Source organism: Carassius auratus, chromosome 12 (assembly GCF_003368295.1).
Source record: "Carassius auratus strain Wakin chromosome 12, ASM336829v1, whole genome shotgun sequence".
Taxonomy (NCBI): domain Eukaryota; kingdom Metazoa; phylum Chordata; class Actinopteri; order Cypriniformes; family Cyprinidae; genus Carassius; species Carassius auratus.
In genome coordinates, this window is record NC_039254.1 from 8,412,754 (window position 1) to 8,438,499 (window position 25,746).

Here is a 25,746-nt window from a genome sequence, read left to right on the forward strand (position 1 = left end):
TGTTGCCTAAAATGACTGTCTTTGACTCAAATCCCCAGCAGTTACAAGGAGATCCACAATGACATTTTATCATTTAAATTAAATTAAATTAGGTCAGACTAGATTGAAATGAGCCAGCAGGCACTAAATGTATCCCTCAACCTTCAAACGACCATATTAGCACATGGCACCATGCTGCGTTGCCCCCTCTCGGTTCAGTAATACAGACAAAGAGTGGTCAAAAACATAAGCACATTCCCTTAACGGACCACTGCCTAGAGAGTAAGCTGATGAACTGCGATGACACAGTGAAGATGTCAATCAATTCATCACACTGTAGCAGGCGCAGAGACCAAAGCAAAGCCTGACCAATCAAAATCCATTTCTTGTGTGTGACAGTGTTAAACTTAATATACCATAGAGCATTGAAATGCATTTACACACACTAAAACTCATGTTGCAATGTAACTGAATTAAAGTTGCCGTGAAGGTTATTTTGTCAGATTTTTGCAGGTTATTGTAGTCATCCTATAAAATGGAGACATTTTTAAGAGATGGGACACCAAAAACCACGACCGTGCGGAAAATGGGAACAACTCAGAGGACATTTACTGAATGTGTGCTTGAGTACATTAAGGACACCATACTTTTACAACCCAGTTCCACAAATGAACTCGCAAATGCAAGCAACCATATTCCGCTATGATGATGACATGCAAACACACTCACTTAAAAAAGGTTTTTTCAATGTCACATTTATTTCACCTTGCAAAGTGAAGAGTGTATTAGTGCAGGTGTAACCTTTGTTTGTGTAGACTATGCAATGCTAGAGATCAAGAGGTGCAGGTAAAATGTATTACTTACTCTTCTCTGATGACAGCCACCCTCCATTTACTGACAGAGGAAATAAATGACTATCATACAATAAATTGACCCCAAACATTAATCTGGAACATTCTCTTCATACCATTCACCTTGATTGTTTGGAAATGCTTTCCTCACCAGAGGCTTTTTTTTAAGGATATAATAATGGCAAATTCAACATCAATGGAGACAGTAGTGCTTTGAGCCTATATTTCTAAGTATAAGAAATAGTGGTGGGCCGTTATCTGCGTTAACGTGCTGGGTTAACGGGAGACTCTTATCGGACACTGAACCGAGCTCTCTTCTGTGAAGTTCTCCTCGAAGTCCCTCCTGCACCTTAACGAACAAATACAAAACGCAGTTTGAACAAACAAAAAGATGTGAAAGAGCCCAATTCAGTACTCGCGGTGCTCTGGTGTTCAGGGCTCAAGCAGAGAGAGGCGTCTCAAAACGCTTGAACACCCAATTTGCTTATTTTTGCTTTTGTCCCAAGAAATATATACAAAATATGTCAAAATATCCACCTTGGAAATTATGCTCGAAAAAAACCTGTCAGTTATTTCTTAAGTGAATGTAAACAGTTGAGGAAAAAAATGGGATGTGCATTATATTGGATGTGTTCATCGTCTCTTAAAGTGACCTCGCCTAATTTAGCTACTGGCTGCTGTAATGTTAATCCAAGAAAATGAAAATGAAAAATCACTCACTGCTCTTGACTGAATTACTTTGTAGTTTTAACAGTTAAACTAAAAATTATTCAGACACCAGTTATAATTTTTGATATAGCAAAACTGTAATAATGTGAGAAATGTTGAAGGTGTCGGAATAAATGTAAGTTTGATTGTATATTTCATTTTTATATTGAAGACAATTCAGTGCTATTTTACATTTTATTATTTGGTTTCTGTACTTTGACACATACAAACTTGAAAAAAACTTAAACATTGTGTAAATATTGTGTGTTCCTGTAGCTCAATTGGTAGAGCATTGCACTATCACGCGCAAGGTTGGGGGTTCAATTCCCCAGGAACACACGATAGGTAAAAATTGATAGCCTGAATACAATGTAAGTCGCTTTGGATAAAAGCGTCTGTTAAATGCATACATTTTTAATTTAATTTTGTAAATTTTAAATAGCACAAATAAAGAAAAATAAACGAACATACAAATTAAACAATTTCAAACAAGGCCCACTGGTAAAAACCTTCTTCAGGCCCTGCTCACGCTTGTTTCACACATACTCCGTCTGCAGTGCGTATGCAGTCCGTGTGCGTTACGTATGTGGTGCAGCACGGACTCGATGTGCTTTCACACAGGACGCGTTTGCAGTCCGCTACTCGTACGTTAACGATCACTGCACTGCTGCAGACGCAACGGTCCTGGAATCCGTTAACATGGGTGCGTAAAAAAATATGCAACGCATACGCACTGCAAATAGAGTATGTGTGAAACAGGCGTAAGGTTGTTTGCACCTTGTGCAATGTGGAATTATTTTACAGCTTTTTCAAGCACTTTGTGATGCATTTTGGAAACAGGAGATGAGCCCCTTTTCTAATACACCACCTAGCTTGATAACCCCCTTCTCAAAGACTTACTATTTGTCAATATTATTTGGGTAGCATACATATTCTGAATGCCTTCGGCAGAATTCGAATGAGCCATTTTAATCTAGATTAATTTCAAGATCACAGTGAGATTAATCTAGATAAAAAAAATTAATCTATGTCCACCACTAAGAAATGCAACCCGAATAATGTTTTTAAGTTTTTTTTTTTTAATGAACAGCATTTTGTCACATTCTGTCATATAGTCACAGGAAATCAAAAGCCGAATTTAAAAAAGTGAATTTTTTAAAAATGGTTTTGAGTTACACAAAATATTTACAAACATTTCCAGTGTTGATGAAAAAAATACAAACACTTTAACAACATACAGATATTTAACAATTTATATTGAGAAAAAAAGAAAAACAATTATACTTGGCCATCAAATTAATGTTTGGACCATCTCTGGACAGTTCTTGTTCTGAGTTTTCTCTTGATTATGAGATGATCGCTCTCTTTATCAACATCATCATCATCACTGCCTCCAATGACCTGTAAAATGATTTAATTTAATACACATTCACCAGGCAGCATTGCTGCATCAATTTGTAGTCCTGAACAAAATACATTTTAAACTGTATCGCCGTACCACAATAAAACAAACACACACATCTCAAAATAAATAATGTATCACTGATTTATTTTACTCACATTCGACAAGGCTTTAGAACTTCAATTATTTCTAAAATATATTTCATAAATACATATTTATGGACTTTTTTTTCTCCAAAGTGTGACGATCTATTTCCTAGGTGTTCAGGTTACTCAAACAACAGATACCAATCAAATGTAATAGCTTACTGCTTAATTTACTCTGCATATTATGTTGGGATTGGAAACAAGTATTAAAAGTAACACTGAAATTAAAACAATCTTAAAAGCAGATTGACTATTAACCTTGTCTTTTTGAGGCTTAAATGTTATGTAAATAGTTGTCATGGTTACATTATCCTCTAACATATGATATGCTTTTCAATCATGCTTCTGATTCACTCTTATGTGTCTAACGCACAGGAAACACTACTTACAGGATGAGAGGGTATGTCCAGCGGGGAAGAAACCTGAGTCTTGAAGAGTTTTCGTTTGGATTTCTTGGGTTTGTTGTTTTCAGAAGGATTCAGCGGTTCGGGAGATTTAACATTCACCATGCTCATGATCTTTTTGGCTGAGGAGGGAGTTAAAAGTTGGGTCATGCTGAGATACAGTATGAAAGACTTTTGGCAGAGAGCTCCAATAAATGCCATTGACTGTGTGTAAAATTAAGAGGCAGAGCTGACCTTTGCTCCCAAAGAGGGTTGGAGAGCTCTGGATAAAGTCACCAATCTTCTGCAGGGCTCCGTCTTTTTTACCTTTCAGGCTGGCAGGAGAGTCTTTCTGCTTTAATTGACTTCTCTTTTTCCCCTGCACGGTGGGAGTCTGGTAAGGTGCAAAAATACAAAATTCAATTAGCTCAGTGTATTGTCGAATAAACATTACAGAGAAAGATGTGAGGTGTCACAGGTGTATTAATAAACAAAGTCACCTCAAGAGATTGTATGTTTTCCTTATTGTTCACCTTCAGCCGTAGTTTTTTTCGATTTTCTGACTCCACAGAGTTCTAGAATAGCAAACACATATAACAAAAGTTAGCATTATATGCATGTACGTTTACTGTGTGGAGACGAGCTGATATCGCGTTTGGTCTCATTCTGTATCACGTATCTTGTCGTTGTCTGCCCTTGTTTGGCCGTTTGTTGTGGAGAAAATAATGAAAGTGTGTTCAAGCACTAGCAGCAGCAGCAAATCTAAATAATTCAAATTGTGTACAGACCATAGAAATTTCCCTGACATTTCCAGATGTAAAAATGCACACTTTTGAAATTTCCTGACCTAGAAACTGGATTATTTTAAATTGTTTAGAAACCACAACAAAATGTTTAAATAGTGTCTGTTTACCTTCATCTCTGGGCTCTTTCTCTTTCTGGCTGTACGTCGGAGTTTTATTGTGACAGACTCTTCTTCTCCTGGTTTCCTGACATTCACTCGGTCAGGTTTAAGTGGTGTAAAGCTGATTTCTACCTCTGGTTTGGGGAAGCGCTCTTCTTGGAGACTCTTTGTGGACAGGATGGAGGAGTTGAGTACTGCCAACTGCTATGAGTGACAACCAACACATATTATATAACTACAGCAACCAATTATCATACAGACCAGAGCTATTTCCATCTTTGTACTGCTTTAAGGCTTCTTATTAGCTCTATACATTAACATCACTCTACTGACCTCTTGTGTTGGACTGAAAGGGTCGCCTTTATTCTCTGTCTTCACATTTGATGTCTGTTTGGAACTGCCAACTCTCTGGGTATCAGATTTATGAGAAGCAGCCAAATCTTTTCCCCTTTGCAAGTTCACAGTGGTATCCTTCTTCTCAGCCAGCTGATGCTTTAATATTCCCTGTAATCAGAATGCAGGGAAGTGAAAAAGAAAAAAAAAAAATTTAATTGTATTAAAATGTTTTAACATTATATTAACACCATAAAATAATATTACTAATGTAAAACATTTTAAAATCCTTTAGTTTCATCTCATTCGCAATGGCCTTATAATTCTACATCTTAACCACTAATAGGCTGCTACACTGATTAGGATGATCTATGAGGCTATATTTAGTTATTGTTTAGGCTATATTAGGTTTTGGGCAATAACATTTCTCAACTTGCTAAATAAAAATGTTTATTCCATTTAGTGTCAGTTCTAAAATACAAAATCTGGGTAGTGCAAATTGACAATTTTTGGTGGATTTTTAGCAAATACTGTATAAGAAGTATAATGAATTAATGATTGTCAAAAGAATTAAGAGGTTTGCACATTCTACATTTCTGCAGTGATATTAATGTCATTCCTCATGTTGGCAGGTCACTTGGACCACCCAAAGATATTAACTTGGAAACCTGCAGCGTAAATAAATTACTACTCAAGAGCTAAATCTTGCCCTAAAGCCAGTGAAAAAGAAAATAATGAGGCAGCGAGAGAGAGATGGAAAGACTGATCCTATTAAAAGCTGCAGTCTGTCCTGTTGGTAACCCTCTAGTCACCTTGCTACCTGAGCCACTTTCCATAAGGTATATCTCTCTTTACCTGATATATCTACTTGCTCCTCATTAGGTTGCTGAAACATCAAAATAAATCATTTTCTACTGCTCAGGGTTTCTGCAGGATTTTTAAGCTCAAATGTAAGACTTTAAGACCTTTTTTAAAGTAATGAATGAAGTTCATGAATTTAATGAACACATAAAATTAATACCATATGAGCGTAACAGGGCAATGTCTGTAGGACCATATAAAGTACCATAAAATTACTGTAAAAAGCATAATTTACAGTTCAGATACAAGTTTTATAAAATAATATACTTTACATTTCAGCCTTTAAAGTCAAAAATATTATTATATTAAACAATTATCAATAAATTATTATATCATTTAAATTAGATAAATTCGGTTTGTGTGATATTGATAAAAAACTAAAATTACAAATGCATGAATATTATTTTGATATTTTAAAAATAAAATATTGAAAATTGATGTTTGATATTATAAAACAAAAAATGAAAAGATACCTTAAATGTGAAATTAAAACTGCCAGTAGACAGCAGTAAGTCACTGTTAATAAGGGAGTCATTATGATTGAACCAAATCATTTAAAACAGTTGATTCCTTCGGGAACAAAACATTCTGTTGCTCAAAGATGCAAAACAGCACTGTGGCTATGTTTGAAATGATTTTACTTTGTTGGAGAAATGGAGCAAAAACAGGAAATATTGTGTCTAAAATGTAAGTCTCCTAATATTAACTACTTGTTTATTGAACTATTGTATAAAATAATTCTAAATGCATTTTAATAGACTGATTAATGCATGCAGTGAAAGAACGGACTCTAATCTTAACGTTAGCCTTTTGAAGTTTAATCTTCACATTGAGCAATATTGCAATTCAGGTCTTTCCGTCCCTAAACTTAAGACCTTTTTAGGGCTGGGACAACGTGTTGAGGTCATCGATAACGTCGACGCAAAAAAGACATAGATGCAAAATATGCGCATCGATTCGTCGACCTGTTTTTATTTCTCTAAAAAACGTTTGCAAAACGTTTACCTTATGTGCGCTGAATATACGTGATGGCCGGATAAACATTCTGTCCAACGTTATATAACCAATCCAGGGATTTTTCTGCATTGATCTTTTTTTCTGGCGGCTGTCAAAGCCTTATTTGATCGGTGAGTGATGTAGAATAGAATGACTGCTGAAACCGTCAGTATTTCGGGAGAAGTGGATGAATTCACGTGTTGTAAACATAGAGGTTGTAAATCCAACAGATCTGATTGTCTGTACTGCGTCTACGGCACAAACTAACACGGCGGCGCCCATCACGCATACAGCTCAACTAACGCGGTCGTTATAAAGGTGTTTAACCCCTTACTAGTAACCCCCCTTTTTTGGCATGGAGACCGAAATTACATACCCAAAATAAAAAGGTTTCTGCTCATGATTCTTTCTGACTAGATACATAATCAACCTTAGTTCACAAAGCTGACACTTTAAAGTTTACTGTACAGGAATCAGAATCACTCAGACTGTTATGATAATAGAGATATATAAGCTCAAACAAAAAAACAAAAATAAAAATATTAAAAACATATGTTTTAAATGTATTAAAAAAAATGTTGATGTAGGAAATGAGTTTGAAAACACAGTGTAGCTAAGGCCACAAGTCTTCCAAGACTTCATAAAACATTTCATAATCGAATCTGTAAAACTGTGAATTTTATGAAATATTTTCTAAGGCCATGTCATGTGTGTTTTTAGAGAAGGCTAATCAGATTGATTTATGGCCCTTGTCATCTCTGTAAGATCTCACATGTAAACATTCTTGTGCTCTTTGTGTATGTTTCACTGTTGAAAACTGCCCGAATCATGATTGTATTGTTCTCACCAAACGGTTCTTTCACACCTCCGCCAAGTATGACACATTATCCGCATTATTCTTTTATCATTATTCTTTTGTTTTTATTCCACCTTTATTAGCCTTGATTGTGGTTTTTCAGGCTTTACAAAGCAACAAAGCAGCGATCTCACTTCAGTCTCTCTTTGCATTTAGCCCTTATTTATCAAAAGTCTTACTATAAAAATACAACAAAACATTTTCTTACGACCTTACGTGAATTATTGAGACAAAAATGCATTATGAAGAAGAAAAGCACCTGCTATTAGTAGCATTGGTGCTAACGTTAGCATCAAGCTACATCTGACAATTTATGAAATTATTAGTACACTTTTACTCAAAACTCACTTTAAACCCCGATCGAGTGTTTATAATAACTTCCTTTAGCGATCATGGGTGGAATTTGGTCGTTTACTGTTGTAAAAATATGTTATTTGTAGCCTTTTTCATCGCTGCACAAGTTAGCATTTCCGATGTACATTTTCGATTTTTTTTATAAAAACGCCCCAGATCTCAAGAAATTCTCATACCAAGCTTTACTATCGTAATCGCGGGTTTATTATTCGGATATTTTGTGTGTACAGTGGTGTTTCAGTGTTGTTTTGGCCAGATAACTACCAGGAAGTGTGCAGGAAGCATGTGACACGATGGGGCGGTGTCCAGATATGAAACTCTAAGATTGATGTTTGAAAGACCCAATCAGAGTCTGAGTCACACACCGCACGAGCTGTGACTACTGCACGCACACACAGATCGCTGGGAGAGGCTGTTTATCATCTGATCGCGTAAATCCGTGGAAAATGAATAGAAATGACGATTCTGTCTGAAGAAATATGAAGTAAACATCAGTAAATATATCCATATATCTCCGCAGATATGCATCTTTGGTCTGTAAATCCTTATTGACGCTGTTCAGTGAGTCTATGTGAACACAAATAAACCGCTCTTGACGTGACTGAATATGAGTGAGTTGTGAATTTCTATTCAAAATGTGGCATAATACGGATTTATTATTTTGCACTCCTGACATAAATCACTAAATATCTGTCACTGCAACAATGTTTTATCAAAATATTGGTCAAATATCGAAGCTTGAGTCTTTAAACTTTCCATTGATGCACAGTTTGTCCAGATGAAGTAAGACAGTGATGTTTAATGTGCTGTGAAAGTGAAACAATAATAAACTGGGGCCGTCAGCGATGTTTGCACGCAAAGGGGTTAAACAACAATATACTTCCACTTGCATGTATTTGACAATCGGAATATCAGATATATCATGCCATAACTAACACATTTGTGAATATTCTGAATAAAAAAGGAAAAATGATATAAAAGCAGATCATCATTCATTCAGCGCTGTTGCTGCTGCGGTGTGTCACGTGACAAGCAATGACACGTCACCATGGAAACGCCGCCCCCCGCTCACAATATAGTTCCCACTTCCCTAGTGTGTGCGCGCTGGCTTTACCGATGCATTCAAGGGCACTCGTAAAACTGATGTTTGTTGTGACTGCCAGAGTTGTATGCAGGGCGAGCGCAGAGAAGGGAAATCTATATCATCTATTTCGTTGCTTTTTTCGATATTAATATCTTGAAAGTTCATATCTAGATATTGATACGATAACGATATATCGTTCAGCCCTACTTAAAACCCTCAAGTTTACATTGGTTTCTGTATTCTTTCAATTGCTCAAAACAAGTATTTTGGGTGACCTTTTTTATTGAATGCTACATATCAAGTTGTTGTTATTTTCATCTGAAAGAAGAACTTTTTTTCAGTAAGCTAGGCCCTATGTGTTCAGTAAGCTTGTTTCAGTAAGCTATGTTTTCAAGGCTTCAAGGTTTTATTGAATGCTATCTCTATACAAGTGCAAAGTAAAGCATTCTTAGTCAGTCTTTTACTCTCTAATTTTAAGAGCAATAAACATATATTGCAATGTTAAGGAATTCATGTTTTTTCATTCAGATATGTAAATCAACATGTATAAATTGTTAGTAGACAATTAATGGGGAGATAATCGAAATCGAATCTGTCTGGGAAAATTAATCGTTAGATTAATCGATGCGTCGAAAAAAAAAAAATTGCTAGATTAATCGTTTAAAAAAATAATCGTTTATCCCAGCCCTAGACCTTTTGGAATCATAATTAAGAGTTTCTTGTACAATTTAATACTTTCTAAGGCCTTAAATTTGATACAACTAAATGTAAGACTTTTTAAGATCCCACAGGACCCTGCTGCTGGAAAAACCCATTCATGGAAAAGTCGGAAGGATCAAAGATTTCCAACTTCTTACTTTTGTGTTTTCTGCAGGTCTGCAACCTCTCCGTTCTTCCTGCTGAGGTTCATCAGAGACACCAACACTTATTTTCTGATACATCTCCTGGAGTTTTGTATGATCTGAGAAGAAAATATGTCTGAGGTTAGCTTCAGTTACAGGTGAACAGTGTGACCTGGTACAGAAATTTTGTTAGATGACACCAATACCAGTAAAATTTTAGTCTTCAGTATCACATAACACTTCAGAAATCATTCTTATATGCTGATTTGGTGCTCAAGCAACATTTCTTATTATCAGTGTTGACAAATGTGTGTCACATTAATAATTTTGAGTATATTCAATTCTGTTACTTTTTTTCTTAGATGAATAGAAAGTTTTAAAGAACAGCATTTATCCGAAAATGAAATCTTTTGTACCATTATAAATGCATTTACTGTAACTTTATATCAATTTAATGCATCCTTGAGGAAAAGAAGTCTTATTTTCATCCAAATAAATAAATTAATAAATAAACAGAAAATAGTGGTCTATATTCAAAAATGTATATCAGGTACTTTAAGTAAACAGTAAGTGAAGAACAAAGAAATAATTTAAAAGCAGTTTATTTATTTTGCTTGTAAATACTGCTGTTTGATTAGCATTACATTTAGAAATAGAAGGTGTTCATATAATACATATAATAATGCATAATAAAAGAATTGAAATAGAAGACTAAAAAGTCAATATTGTTGTTCAATTAATATTAACACAGTAGAATAATGACTAATAAATGAATACTGCTAATATTGGAAAAAGCATATTTTCATTCTTGTATGTACTTGGTATTGAAGTAACTTCATGCTTTGAATTCCCTAAACTGAATCTTGCTGACTTCTCACAGTATGTTGTCTAGCAGAGATTTATATAAATTACAATTAGAATAGACTCAGCCACCTTCAGTTACAGATTCAATCTCATTCGGTCTGGCCTCCAGCAATTCCTCCTTGCCTGTCTGTTTGAAGTCTTTATTTAAGTTCACACACGTCTTCTCAATCAGCTTCTGTTCTGCCAAAAGATCTGCAAACCAAATCAATCTTACTGAGCCCATAACGTAAGCCGATTTTGTTAACACCAACTGGTACTGCAGAAAAAATGTTTAAATGAAAAGACATATAGGTTACCCTGACAGGTAGTTTGGAAAGCCTGAGTGCTTTCTTCTGTGGTATGGTTAGACTCCACCTGTGAGTGAAAAGATGTGGATTAATCCATCATTTAAGACCTGATAACATCACAAACTGAACAAAGCTGAGAGAAATACAGCACTCACAGTCTGCGGTGGCTCAATATTTTGCTCTGTACAGCTTAAACTGTGTCCAGCCTGATCCCTCATCTCATTTGCTTCACATAGCTTCTGCTGAAACATTTTCTTTTCCTCAATTAAGATCAAAATCTGAAGGAATAAATCATAAAAAAAAAAACACACACGTTCAAATCACTTTTACAACACTTACGAAAGATAAAGGCAGTAATTTTTCCAACCTGTTTCTCTAACTGTTCTTTCTGCATGTTAGCCTCCGATAACTGATCTCTGACATCAGATCGCTCTTTGTCCACCTTCTGCAAATCACAACTCATGGTCTTGATTTTATTAAGTCCATCGTTCACAAGTTCTCTCAACCTATAAAGAGACCAAAAGATCGGACCAGCTGTTCATCAAATCATTTTTCTCTGTTCCATGCTTATGCAACAATAAATAAATAGTTGAAGAGAATGAGGCCATCCTTAAAAATATTTTGGTTTGCAGTAACAGTAATAATAATAAAAAAAAAAAGGGTCGGTAGGTCGGTCTATATTTTTTTTTTCAAGTTTCAATGTAAAACAAAAAAAAAAGAAAATTTTTGTGATGGTGATGACGTAGGTATGAATTTAAACAAATAGCATATCCGTGCCTTCGGGCGCATCATTGCAAACCTAATTTTGATGCAGGCTTAATAGACCCGTATGACTTTGAACAGTGACCGTTAACATTTTGTTTACTGCAGCCGCAGCCATCATTACCAAGCGCGAACCGTTGACTCTGACAGTGAATGAGACGAAGCGAACGCACATGGCCATAATGTGACATCCGTTAACCAATAGTGTAAACATATATGACGTCACTGTTTTTTTTTATTAAAGAAGATAGCCTTCATTTGTATGTAGGCCTAGGCAATTTCTATATTTACAATCCTTACTTAAATATAATAGTATTTTATTGATTTTGTATTAGTTGTTTGAAGAGTAAAAAAAAAAAAATTGGTCGGTCTTAACTCAAATTTACAATCGGCAAGTCGGTCAGACTAAAAGCAAAATAAATAAATAAATTGAGTCGGTCCTAAATTGACAGGGTCGGTCGGTTTATGGCAAACAAGAATATTTTTAGGATGGCCTGAGGAGTACAATTTAGTGCATCCAAAAAAAGACTTACTCAACAGAAAAGAGGATGTACTCCTCAACTTATCAAAAAGTTTGGATGAGAAATAAGAACTTACTTTGAAATCTCTTGGGCCTTAGTCTCTAGTTTTGCATCTTTATGAGCCAGAGCTTCCTCAATCGCAGTTATTCTCCTCTTGGCCTCATCTCTTGCCTTAGAGATCTCATTCTCTACAATCGTTCTCACTATGTTCAGAACTTCCTCGTGCTGGTTCAGTTTGCTCAGCATTTGAATGAGTTTTTCCTGCAAAGTTTTCCAGCAATCATCTCTGGAGTCTTGCTCTTGTTCTTCTATCCTCCCCTGCTGCTGATTCAGAGCAGTCAGTTCTTCCAGGAGCTCAGAGCTGCTTTTTATCTGGGCCACAACAAACTTTTGAGCTTCATAATGGCGCAGTAGTCTCTGGTGCTCTTGTGCCTGGGCATCATGCTCATATTTAAGCTGACTGTAGAGCTCCTCAAGCTGGCACATGTTTGCTCTGGTCTGACTGGCCTCCTGCTCCAGGTCATTGATCTGTCGGCTCTTCTCATGCAATAACTCCACCAGCTTCTCACATTCAGCCTCCTTTTTGTCATGCGAGAGCTGACAGGCACCGAATTCCTGATGTAAATGATCTGCCTCTGTCATTAAGGATTCAACGGTTTTGGACTGACTGCTAGACTCTGCTTTGGCTGCATCAAGTTCTTCTGAAAGCTCATTGGCAATCTTTGTCTGAGTGTTCAATTCTGTCTGCAGAGTTTTGAGCTTTGAGCTCATCTCATTGACTGTCTGCTGAAGTTCATTTAGCTCACTGGCAAGAGTCTTGTTCTCATTTGTGACTTTGTTGACCTCTGCTCTCTCCATCACCACAATGGCTTCATGTGCATGAGTCAGCTCTGCCAGTCTATCAGAGAGATCACACACTTTTTTCTCAAGTGAACAACGCTCAAGTTTAAGTTCATTCAGCTGCTCCTCTTTCATTTTCAGTTTTTGCAAAAGCTGCTCACTTTCCCAACTTGTCATTTCCTCCCCTCTAGGTTCACCATCTTCTTTCAGCATACACTTACAGTTGTTTCTGAAATGTAGGATTTCTTCTTTGATATTATTAATTAAGGCCCTCTGTACATCGGGAATGAAAGAAAAAAAAAACATTACAGTCATTACAGTCCAAATGTATAACTAAATAAATGTGTACCACCTCATAAAAGTAAACTATTTATGTTCCCTCGAACACAAAGAACAATTCAAAAATTTTCAAAAGCTCCTTTGAATATAGTGATAGTTTATAGCAACAGACAGTTTCAATGGAGGGACTGAGAGCTCTCTGACTAAATCTAAAATATCTTAAACTGTGTTCCGAAGATAAATGGAGGTCTTACTGGTTTGGAACCACATGAGATTGAGTTATTAATAATTAATAACTGCATTAATAATTTTTGGGTGAACTATCCCTTTAATAACACATTGTTAAAATGTTAAGTTGCAACTATTATTTAATGAGTTAACATGAACTATGACTTGTATTTTTTTTTTTTTTTTTACAAAGACCAATAACTTCTGTAGCAAATGTAGCTATTGTGAATGTTAAAGGTTAACTAATGAGATTGTAAAGAGATACCTATGGGTCTTTATAGTTCTTTTGCACTTTAATCTGTGCAAAACTTTTAACTTTATATATTTTTCTTTATGGTTTTATTTAAATGTTCAGTTATTTTTGTATTTGTATTTTTATATTATACTATATTTTGAGCACTTTTTAAAACTAAATTTCAATAGCATGATAATATCGTTTACGGTGATAAAAGCATGAGCAAGCAGGAAAATTTGATACACTAAAATTAAGACACTAAAATAAACCTACTATGAGCTACTTTTATTGTGTTAAACTCTAGTTGGTTGTAAAGAGTTATGACAAGATACCTAAATTCACCATTTTAAATTAAGTAAAAGACAGAATGTTCATTTTCAGTCAGTCATACTTGTAGATCACCACTCAGATTCAGATTATTCCATAAAAACAAACCCTAACTGAACTGGAATCTGTCAACATGCACTACCACTCAAATATCTGGGGTTAGTATGAAATGTTACTTTTGAAAGAAATGTAATTTTTATTCATCAAGGATGGATTAACTTGACCAAAAGTGGCAGTAAAAACATTTGTCTCACAAAACATTAATTCAAATAAATTATATGATTGAGATCTATTTATTAAACAATGTGGAAAACAACATGATTTCTACAAAAATATTAAGTAAAACAACGGTTGTAAATAATGTTTTTGAGCAAAATCTCACCATATTAAAATTATTTCTGAAGTATCAGTTGAAACACAAATCTGGAATAATGGCTGCTGAAAATTCAGCTTAGCAATCACAAGAGTAAAATACATTTGATTATACAATAAAATGGAGAATAGTTATTTAAAATTTTAAAGGGGGGGGGTGAAATGCTATTTCATGCATACTGAGTTTTTTACACTGTTAAAGAGTTGGATTCCCATGCTAAACATGGACAAAGTTTCAAAAATTAAGTTGTACGTTTGAAGGAGTATTTCTGTTCCAAAAATACTCCTTCCGGTTTGTCACAAGTTTCGGAAAGTTTTTTTCGAGTATGGCTGTGTGTGACGTTAGATGGAGCGGAATTTCCTTATATGGGTGCTAAGGGCGCGTCTGCCGGAAGAGCGCGCGCTCCCGTATAGCAGAGCAGAGAGAGGCTGTGCACAGACAATCACTCATCACAGCGAGAGCGTCGCGAAATGTCACAAAAGGAGTGTGTTTTTGGTTGCCAGGGCAAGACAACCCTGCACAGATTACCAAAAGAGAAACAGCATTAAGGGACCAGTGGATGGAGTTTATTTTTACAGAGCATCAACGGAGTTGTGCAAGTGTTTGTGTTTGTTCCCCTGCATTTCGAAGATGCTTGTTTTACAAACAAAGCCCAGGTTGACGCTGGATTTGCACATCGTTTATTTCTTAAGGATAATGCAATCCCAATGAAAAAGGGTCACGATTGTGTGTTGGAACCGCAGGCGGTGAGTAAAACTGCTTCAAATATCTCTGTGTTGTTAACTTAGCTATCGGCGTGTGAGCACATCAAGTAAACAACATGCGATGTTGTCATCAAACTGCACGAGTAAAACTACTTCAAATATCTCTGTGTTGTTTACTTAGCTATCAGCGCGTAAGCACATCAAGTAAACAACATGCGATGTTGTTATCAAACTGCACTTTCCACATGTACAGCTTTAAAAAAAAAAAAAATAGACGACAAAGTGGAACTTAGTCATTTTCCAAAACCGCTAAGCAAATATATACAGTTTCAGTACATACCACATAGAGAAGCCTTTGCTGATGCTGCTCTTGTTAAATTTCAGCCTCTGGATCTGTGTCACAGCTTCCAGACGCGCTCAACACAAAATCCTACTGGCGCTCGTGATTCTTTAGCTCCGCCCACACGTCACGCCTCTAGGCGCTCGTGTTTTTCCGGGAAAAATCGGTACAGACTATCTTTCTCTTATGAATATAATAAAACTAAAGACTTTTTGGAGTTATGAAGGATGCAGTACTACTCTATAGGTACTCAAGATTAACAGGATATTGAGTGAAAACGAGCATTTCACCCCCCCTTTAATAACATTTTACAATATCCCTGTTTTACTGCTTTTTTTTATCATGAAAATAAAGCCTTGGTGAGCATAGGAAACTACTTTTGAACAGTAGTGTATTATAAACTTACATCTTTAGTAGCTGCCTCTACATTTTGGTCCAAAGCAGTCTGTAATTTAGAGACCATGTCATCTTTCTCCTGGCAGATTGACATAAGTTCCTGACATCTCAGTTTCTGGTTTTCATAATTCTAAAAAAGACAAACAAACATCAACACAACACAATAGTCCATGTAAACAATCTATTAACAATAATCTTAGATGTTTAAAAGAAAACTTTAGTTCAAATTACTCTATTTGCTTGGTGAAGCTGGTCATTTGATTCCTGCATTTGAACACACATTGCTTCAAACTCTGAAATTAGAAAATATAATTAGACTTATGTCATAAAACACAGAGCTTTCCCGCCTTCATGGTAACAGAAACAAACCTTTAGTTTTAAGACTGAGATGTTGTTGGCTTTTGAACAGCTCCTCTCTCATCTCCTCCAGCTGTGTCCTAAGATGAATAATTGTTCTGGGTGATTCAGGGACTTTTGTCAAGCAATTTTGTACTGCCTCTGCATCCCCTTTTATCTTAGCTAAATCATCTCGCATTGCCTCGATCATACTGTCCAAAAGCTCGATCTTAGCCTCCTAGAATGATAGAGAAAAAAATACAAAATTTCCAGTGACATTTCAATGTCAAATTTGCGCCATGATACAGATACAGATTATAGAATTACCATATTTTCCAGACTACAAGTCACACTTTTTTTCATAGTGTGGCTGGTCCTGCGACTTATTTATCAAAATTAATTTGACATGAACCGAGAGACAACATTACCGTCTACAGCCGTGAGAGGGCAGTCTATGCTGCTCATTGCTCCTGTAGCCTATACTGAGCAGCATTAAGCGCTCTCTCCCTGCTGTAGACGGTAATGTTTTCTCTTGGTTCTTGGTTCTAAATACCGTATTTTCCGGACTATAACTCGCACTTTTTTTTCATAGTTTGGCTGGTCCTGCGATTTATAGTCAGGTGCGACTTATTTATCAAAATTAATTTTAAATGAACCAAGAGAAAACATTACCATCTACAGCCGAGAGAGGGCGCTCTATACTGCTCATTGCTCCTGTAGCCTACACTGAGCAGCATAGAGCGCCCCCTTGCGGCTGTAGAAGGTAATGTTTTCTCTTGGTTCTTGGTTCTAAATAAATGCAACAATGTGACATATGTTTTTTTCTTGACGTATTTTTGGACTGATGCGACTTATAGTCCAGTGCCACTTACATATGGTTTTTTTCCCTCGTCATGACGTATTTTTGGACTGATGCGACTTATACTTAGGTGCAACATATAGTCCGAAAAATACGGTAGCTATTTTTCCGTTGTGCCTACAAAATGCATCAATATTTATATAGATCAGTCTAAAGTCATAAAATCATTATGAATACAATAAAATTAAAATTGTCACTGAACCAAAAAAGCAGAAATAACAGCTATATTCACATAGGTTTTTACAGTGGACATAAATGCCTCCACCCCCCTCTGCAATTACCTTTGCCGCATTCTCATCACTGCTAACAGCGGCAATTTCACCAACAGTTCTGTTGACCAGATTCTTCAGTATCTCAAGCCTCCTTTCTGCTCTTTCCTCAACAATTTCTTTCTCTCTTTGAAGACGTTCACTGAAACATTGAAAAAAAGCAACATACATTAATGCATCTTCAGAGAAATTCATAAAAATGAATTGCACCCACTGACTACGGTGCTAGTGTCAGATTCACTAAAAGAATTAAAAGAGTGTCACAAAAACGGTCCAAAACAAATCTGTGCTGAACACAGTTTAAATTAATAAATGTAATGTTTGACTTACTTGTAGTCTTTTTCCATGTTAGAAAACAGCTCCATAAACTCTGCAGTGACTTCCTCACGAATACGAGATTCCATAGTTAATTTTTCAGACTCTTCTTTGGACAGCTTCTCTTGGAGCTCTTCAATTTTCAACTGAAGCTGTGTCATATTAGCATATCATATAGTCTAAAATAACATTGAAAACTGAAACACGAGTATTGAAACTGAAAAAAAAAAACACCTTGAATACCTCACACAGCTCTTGACTTTCTGTAACCTCTAAGACAGTGTTGTCCTCCATGCTCTCAATGTCACTCTCCTCATCGTCATCCTCACCCATTTCTTCATCATCCTCATCCTCCTGCACATCCTCTAGGCTCATTTCCCAGCCCATGAGGGAGCTTCTCCTGGTCCAATCCTTCTTGTCAGCATTATTGATTATCATGGATACATCTCTGGCAGATCTCTTGAGTGCAAAGCTAGGAGCTGGTTTAGGGTTGAGGACCACCACCTATGAGGGCAAAAAGTAAAACAACAAAATGAATAAATAGCAAGAGAGTAAAAATGCAGTATAATTCAATGTCAAATTAAGGTTCCTGCAAACCTTCTGAGCCACTGCGGAGAACTTGAGGACATTCAGGGTTTCATCATATACTGAGGCACACTGGTTTATGTTGATGATCATGCAGGCTTTTCCACGGCCACAGAAAAAACCCTGCAAATAATGTGTGAGTTTGCTCTCTCTGAAGGGGATGTGCTGATGAAACCTGTGCAAAAAGACATATTAGTTGAGTTTCTAAGCCCAGGAAATTCAAAAGACTAATGAAACAGAATACAAATGCATCTAATGCAGCCTTCAAATTAGCTGTTTTAAAAGTAGCCATTTTCTCACTTGGTTTGTGTTTGGTTGAGCCTCAGAGCACTGATGCATTTCCCTAGCGTTAGCAAGGAAGTATTGATGTTTCCAGCTTCTTTTAAACGTTCTCCTCTGTTCTGAGTCTTTGCACATCGCTCAGATCCAGCCAAATCACATAATGACAGCCTTTAAAAAGAAGCTAATTAATGAATAAATCAATGATTCCATGTTAAAGCATTTTGCTATTGAGGTCACCTACTCGCTAATTGTCTGAACCCGGGGAACACCAACATCTTCAATACGCAAGATCCGAATGGAAAAAATACTGTGGCTATGGAGAAAATGTTATATCATTTCAAAACATAATACAATGATCAAGTTAAATATGAATACTATTGCAATTCAAAATGAAGCACCTTCTGCTAGAGACATTGTTGAGTTTGGTGGATGAAAAACTTTGATTTTTTCTTCCGATTTTCACAACTTTTAATGCTTCCTCTGCACTATTAACTTGAACCCATTTTAGATCTGGAGGAAAAACAAATTATTCAGACGAAATCAAATAATCAAAAACATCAAAAATGTACTTATAAAATTTATAAAATATTTAAACCCCTTAACTGTCACCCGAATACGGGACGCCTACGTTGACTATACTATATCAGACATCCCAAGTCTCCCGGAAGTTCCGGGAGTCTCCCGCATATTGAAAGCGGCTCCCTGAGACCCGCAAGTTTGTTAAAATCTCTCGGAATCTAGACAGAGCGAGCAAAAGCACGCATGCGAAACAGATACTGTGTTTCAAACCGTGTAGCGCGCACGGCAGAGAGGGAAAGGGAGCAAGAGACCTTGCGTGTGTGTGCTAATGTGCGTGTGTGCGAAACGCATGTAAGACAGAGAGCATCCTGATTGGCCTGTTTCTGCAAATCAACCAATCAATTGTCAGTGTGGGCGGGCTTTTATCTCTTCTCCCGAACAAAATTAATCAGTTATGTCTATCTAGAAACAGGAGCACCATGGCAGAGGGAGAGTGCCAAAAAAACAACACATTTTACGGCAGACTACACCAAAGTGTGTGTACCCCTGTCTTATAGATGTAAAACATAATGACAGTCTTGCTCAAGCATTGCCCATGGCGGGTTAAATGATTGCAAAAGGCATGTTGAGGTGAGTTGACAAGTTTCACTTCATCTGCATATTATTCCTGCATATCTTCGGGATACCTCCCTGAAATGACTTTTTGCAGGTCGGGATGTCTGCTATATTACAATCAAATCTAATCTTGACAAACTACATATCGTTGGAAAGGTCTAAGACTCCCAAATATATATTTTACCAATATTTAAATAATAGGAAAAGTAATAGATTAATTTATGACAAGAGTGCACCCTCAGAAATCTACATTACAAAATGAGTTTTGACCTTTGTTTAAAAAAAAAAAAAAAAAGACTTCCTCGTTGCCTTTTTCTCTATCACATTTTGGAAATCATCAGAAGTTATATATCACTTGAAAACATAAAATCTCCAAATTCATCCTTTTAAAACCCATTTTAAAATCAGACATTGCATTACCATGTAAATGGCACATCAACATCATGTTACAAAATGTTTTCAGTCATGAATTATAAAAATTTTGGTTTGTATCATGCACATTCAAGTCTATCTTCAAAAACGTGAGTGACAGTTAACAGGTTAAATGCAAACATTTATTTAATTATAATTATTTTCAAGCCAGAAAACTGTTGGTTACCTTTGACAAAAGCATTGCCTTTAACATCTTGGGCTAGCCGCAAAACATTCCTTCTGTGAGAGCCATTTGGAACAACATCAAGCAGATCGTGGATGTTTTCATTGTAGATTTCACAAAAGGAGACCCACACAGAGAATTTAACATAAGAGGTCTCATCCAAACAGACACTGTCCCCATTCGAGTCACTAGAGGTGGAGCCTGAAAATAAAAAAATAAGAAACATATCCAATGTAAAGTGTTTGTCAGTGGTTAAAGCAAAACAAATAAAAATAAATAAAAATAATATTAATAATAATAATAAAAAATTCCTCAGCCTGAACTTTTTTTCGGGGGCAGGGGACGGTGCAGCATATGCAAAGCATACATGACTGTGGCACCTTTAACATTTGAAAGGATACTATGGCAAAGTTAATCCTTTCCTTTTTTTTCCTCATGAATATATATAAGACCTGAAAGATCAGGTCATAGGGTATTTTAAAGTGTCTTAATATTGTGTTGGAGTTCCCTACAACAGGTTTAAATGCATCTAAGGTCAGAAAACATTGTCATTTTCCTAGAATATACATTTAATATTAGAGTCATTTGCCAATGATCCCAAAATGATTCATTCGCAGCAAGTTCTGAGCAAACCCCTCCCTTCCATAAGCCTACTCTGCTCTCATTGGTCAGCTTGCCAAGCCTGTTGTGGTTGTGAGAAGTCCTTGAGCCAGTTTGCCAGCGCTACCATTGAAAAAGCACCTTTACATAAAACAATAATACAGTGTGCCAATCCATTCTTATAATAATGACAAAATACAAAAACACTTACGCAAGTGAATCAATAATGGTGGGTACGTTACATGCACACAACAAAAGGTTTGAATTGCATTTCTGTGGTATCTTTGAACACAGCGTCTTCACAGACTTATAGTGTAAAATGTTTGTTGGCAGGTCAGACTCTATTTTGCGGGCAGGCATGGATTATGCAAATGTGTTACCCAGTGACATACAATGGTAGCAGGCAAAAGATTCTAAAATATATTGACTTGTTAAGGCGACTGATTCGACTCTCTCTTTTGAGAGACAATAGCTTTATTTATCATGCACTTTTTTGATTAACAACTTTGCAGATTGTTTTTAGTTAAGGATAGCTATGTTATAAACTGCAAAATAGATATTTTTTCAAAAACCCATATGACCTGCTCTTGAAGAATGAAAGCAATATCAAACACTTCGAAACTAGGGGTGTGATAATAAACTTAGCTCACAAGATGAGACAAAAAACAGATACTAAGTTCACTAGAATGAGACAGTATTTTAATAGAATATTTAAGAGATTTTCAATAACTACATACTTGTTTTTAAATTACAAAAAGTAAACTATGTCGTTGTATTTTGAAATATTTTAACTAACCTAGGGCTGTAACTAATGATTAATTTGTTAATTAATTATTCTACTGATTATTCTGACAACAGAGTAATTTAATAATTTTTTGTAACACAAATAGACCCAAGTGAAAACCAGCCTTTAGTATGAATATTTTTTTATATAAACCAACGATGAGACAATAATAATTGGTTCAAATACAATATCAAAACCAAGTAATTATATGGTTTTATTGAATAACACTTTTAGAATACATAATGTAATATGCCTCTGTATAATATGGACATAAATACCTGCAGAGGGCGCCAACGGCCTGGAGAAGTTACACTTTACAGCGTGAATAAATGATCCATTAAATTGTAATATTTGGCCTTAAACTTTTATTTTGAAATTGCAAAATACAATAAATGGCATATTTAAAAATAGGTTGATGTATTCTCCTGTGTTGGAAAAAGTGTATAAATTATTTATGTTGCAAATCTAGTGAGATAATGCACACTGTTTTCCCAGATAAATGTTAAGAAACACCCCTTTCACACATACAGTATTTACTGGTAAATTACCGGTAATTTATCATTAAGATATCACGTGTGAACAGGACCTTTTCAAAAATCCCCATAAATTTGTTCTGGCAATTGTGTCATTCTTATAAGGGTTGACATGACTACACTGAGCTGTTTACAAAGCTCTACTGCTTTTTAATTTGTTTTTCTATGTAAATATGCACTAGATGTACATCTTTAACCATTGCACCTTGCAGCTTTTTCAACGAGTCGCACTTCTCCATTCATCAGGGCTACACCGCTTGCACGTCTTTTTTTATAAGAGTAAAAAATTCTGATTGGCTAGTAATTTTAGTTTGGTTTGGTTGAGAGTGAAGCTGTGCTCCTCTCATACCATCGGTATGCAAACTCATGCACTCAAAAGTGATATCAAAACACAGATCTGTAACAGAGAACTGGATTGCTCATGTCATGAAAGTGAAGCCGCCGCACCGCCATATCGGTAATCCCTAGTGTAAACGTTCTATTGAATTAATAGGAAACGATATGATTTTAATGAGAAAACATAACATTACAAGTAACCTTTTCTAAATCTGAAGTATCTATATACATTCTTATAATGAAACCACCCTAGGCATGTAAACTGTTATTTTGTTTAATGTCTGGAATTTCCCCTTCTTATTAAAAAGCTAGTTTCAATACAGCAGTGAACATCATTGACATGATAAACATCAGACAGAAATGACCTCAACATATATAACAAATGACAAAGTGCTCATCCTGAAATCTGAAGAAAGATTTATGATATGTATAGCTTTATTTGCCTTGTACAGTTATTCATTATTTATATAATTTTGTTTTTATTCGTATAATTTTGTTTTTATTCATAATTCAGCGCTAAGTGCAAATGTTTCAACAATGATTTCATTAACAGGATTCATATGGAAGCAGGTAATGATTTAAACAGTGGTTAAATTAATTATTAATTTAGCTTACAACATTTTACATGGAAACATTAATACTAGTAAACATATCTGTGCGATCTTGGAGAGTCTGAAATAGATGTTTCTCAATCAGGACATTAAAAATATACACATCATAATTTATTCAGAGAAATAACTGACTTGGCTACTTACAGTACGGGTTTAAAGACTCTTTATTTCCAAGATAGTAAGTTAAGCTTTTCGTTGTAGTATAAAAGCAATATAGTAACTGAGGCTATTGTATTATTCATTGTAATATATTCATATCCATTTCTGATACCAATAGGTTCATGTTTAATAATTCCTGAAAAATTATGTTACGTACATAATATATATATATATATATATATATATATATATATATATATATATATATATATATATATATATTAACTGTGTTGGATCTGTTACCTGTGTCAGCAGTGAGCAACAGGCACACCCACCTAAACGGTTTAAATATATCGCTTATCCAGCACAAAAAGACTATAAACCTTGCAGATAACATCTGAAGTAAAAATGAATTTACATACACATAACATAAAAAAATAATTCTGCTTGACTGATCGGTTCAAATCGGGGTATTTTAGGTCAGGAGTTTGCATGTGACTCAATGGTGCTCTCTGCCGGTAGGTAATAGTAAGATGGCGGATTAAACACTTCCAGTGGATTCACTGCCTGTTGGCAGTTTAGAACGCGATGAGCGATCCAGTCATATATAGATCAGTGTATCAACAAGTATTTTTTTTTTTTTTGTTAAATGTAGTTTTTTTTTTTTTTTTCTGGTTTATGCTCCTATTTATTGACAGAATGCTGAAAACTATTTTTTTTTCAAATGCAGAGTAAAAGACATAAAACATTCAATAATACTTACTTTCAAATGATGAACAGCTGGAGCTGGACATGCTAGACAGGGTTTTCTGGGGGTCAATCTGATAAACAAAGAAACAGTCAAGAGGCAAGTATTAGTATTTACTTTTCTGTGCTAAAAAAACTGTACAATAAAAAATATATATAATAAATAAATAAAAGGTAATATATATATAAAAATAATTCACATCTTTAAATCGGCGAAGAAGGTTTCTCTTATTTGTAGCTTCCTCATCCTGCTGCTCTTTGGTGAGTCTTATAAAGTCGACACATCTGTGAGGCTTGATGTTATTTTGAAAATAATTTCTGCCTTCTATGCTGTTAAAGATCACATTTAATGACCTGGGCAGAATTCCACCATCTGAATCAGGGCCTAAAACATAAAATAGACTTAAATGTATGCATGTTTAGACAGCTGAGAGTAAAGTGACATCCGGAAAGTAACGTACAATCCCTGCCAGACCTGAAACTCGAACTCACAACTTTCGGGTTACAAGTCTGACCCTCTAACCATTAGGCCATGACTGCCTCACAAACAAACAGCTCATACAAAATTCTTACCAAAAAAAGTAAACGTCTTCCCAGCATTAGTAACTCCATATGTAAAGATCAAGGAATTCCCTCCATCCAAGACATCTTTCACAAGGCTTTTGGTTGTTCCATCAAATATATCTCTTTGTGTCGCTTCTGGACCGTAAACCTAAAACATGAATTCATCGAACATATTACAGCAGAAACATGCTTGATAACATCACTGAAGACTGTTTGCAATAAATGGCAATGCCAAAGGTGACTGTGGATGCCCTCATACCTGTGAGAACTGAAATCGTTGTGCCAGCTGTGACCCAAATCTCTCACTGTGTCTGGCTGTCAGAGATGCTCTAGGTGCCTTCAGAATCACGGAATCTGGAGGCTCAATTGAGATGCACTCCTGTTTGTAGAGAATACAATAACAACACTTTTTTTTATTGCATTAAGCACATTAAAAGTTCACCTCAAAATGAAAATTCATCATTCACTTTTCATCCTCATGTTGTTTCAAACCCATATCCACATAATATGGGTTTGAAAATTGTTTTTTTATAAAAATCTATGAAAATTGTCAGAATTTTGCTGGCACCTGTGATTCTCCTTCTGTTCTCTCTGCAGTAGTGAATGGGCGGACACGGAGAAAGACCTGCAGATGCTCTTTTTCCAGCAATACTGAATCCTGTTGAAAACAAATATGAAATACTACTTTACAGCCTTAATTCGAGGGCTTTAAAACATGAAATATGATTGATAAAAATAAGTAAAGTTACCCTTGATAATTTAGAAAACTCGACGAAAAGATCTTTCCTGAGGTCCTCAGCCGTTATAGAGCCAACTCTCCCGGGCTTATGACTTAAACACGATTCCATCATCAAGCCTATCAATACGTTTAGCTAAAAATGTTATCATGAGATAATGCAATTTATGTGGCTAAGAACAAACAACAACAACAAAAAAAAAAAAACAATAACGCATCGTGAAACAACAATAACGCATCGACTATTGAACGAGCTAACGTTTATTGCCTGAGATTGTTTCCAATTCGATAAAGCAACAGCTTTGGACACTATGTAAAAATATCAACAGTGTGTTTTCATTCTCGCCGATTTCACTTACTTTTCGCTCTATTGATATATAACTGTATCCGTTTACATCGAGAACATGCTTCTTTTCTGCCTGCCGTTCTTTCTGTTCAAATCGCCGTTCCCTCTGTTCAAATCGGACCAATCGGAGAGTTCGCTACGACGTAGCTTCGCACTCAAA

General features: G+C 35.7%; 1 protein-coding gene across 4 annotated transcripts; it reads right to left on the bottom strand.

Annotated features, from left to right (window-relative positions):
* Positions 1–703: 703 nt before the first annotated feature.
* LOC113111701 (kinesin-like protein KIF20B) lies at positions 704–25,711 on the bottom strand. Of its 4 annotated transcripts, XM_026276712.1 has the most exons (31): positions 25,600–25,711; positions 25,254–25,360; positions 25,073–25,162; positions 24,764–24,883; positions 24,514–24,652; positions 24,141–24,325; positions 23,957–24,014; positions 20,234–20,431; positions 18,900–19,011; positions 18,743–18,814; positions 18,520–18,669; positions 18,232–18,394; positions 17,878–18,138; positions 17,650–17,786; positions 17,332–17,461; positions 16,225–16,429; positions 16,087–16,148; positions 15,866–15,985; positions 12,210–13,246; positions 11,218–11,356; positions 11,006–11,128; positions 10,860–10,917; positions 10,633–10,755; positions 9,715–9,818; positions 4,707–4,877; positions 4,383–4,577; positions 3,970–4,044; positions 3,725–3,863; positions 3,476–3,612; positions 2,823–2,939; positions 704–1,179 (listed from the first exon to the last, which is right to left on the bottom strand). In XM_026276712.1, exons 2-30 carry the CDS (start codon positions 25,353–25,355, stop codon positions 2,835–2,837), a joined length of 4,710 nt encoding a protein of 1,569 aa, XP_026132497.1. In that variant the 5' UTR covers positions 25,356–25,360; positions 25,600–25,711; the 3' UTR covers positions 704–1,179; positions 2,823–2,834. The 4 variants fall into 4 exon arrangements, with proteins under 4 accessions (XP_026132497.1, XP_026132499.1, XP_026132496.1 ...); XM_026276714.1 differs by lacking the exon at positions 704–1,179 and having other exon boundaries at positions 2,598–2,939; positions 4,383–4,574; XM_026276711.1 differs by lacking the exon at positions 704–1,179 and having other exon boundaries at positions 2,598–2,939.
* Positions 25,712–25,746: the final 35 nt, after the last annotated feature.

Coding starts and splice junctions, on each gene's coding strand:
- LOC113111701 (XM_026276712.1), bottom strand. CDS start 25,355: ATGATGGAATCGTGTTTAAGTCATAAGCCCGGGAGAGTTGGCTCTATA. Junction 17,462..17,649: donor AACATGGAAAAAGACTACAA/GTAAGTCAAACA, acceptor TCAATGTTTCAG/TGAACGTCTTCAAAGAGAGA. Junction 16,149..16,224: donor TCTCAGTCTTAAAACTAAAG/GTTTGTTTCTGT, acceptor TTCTAATTTCAG/AGTTTGAAGCAATGTGTGTT.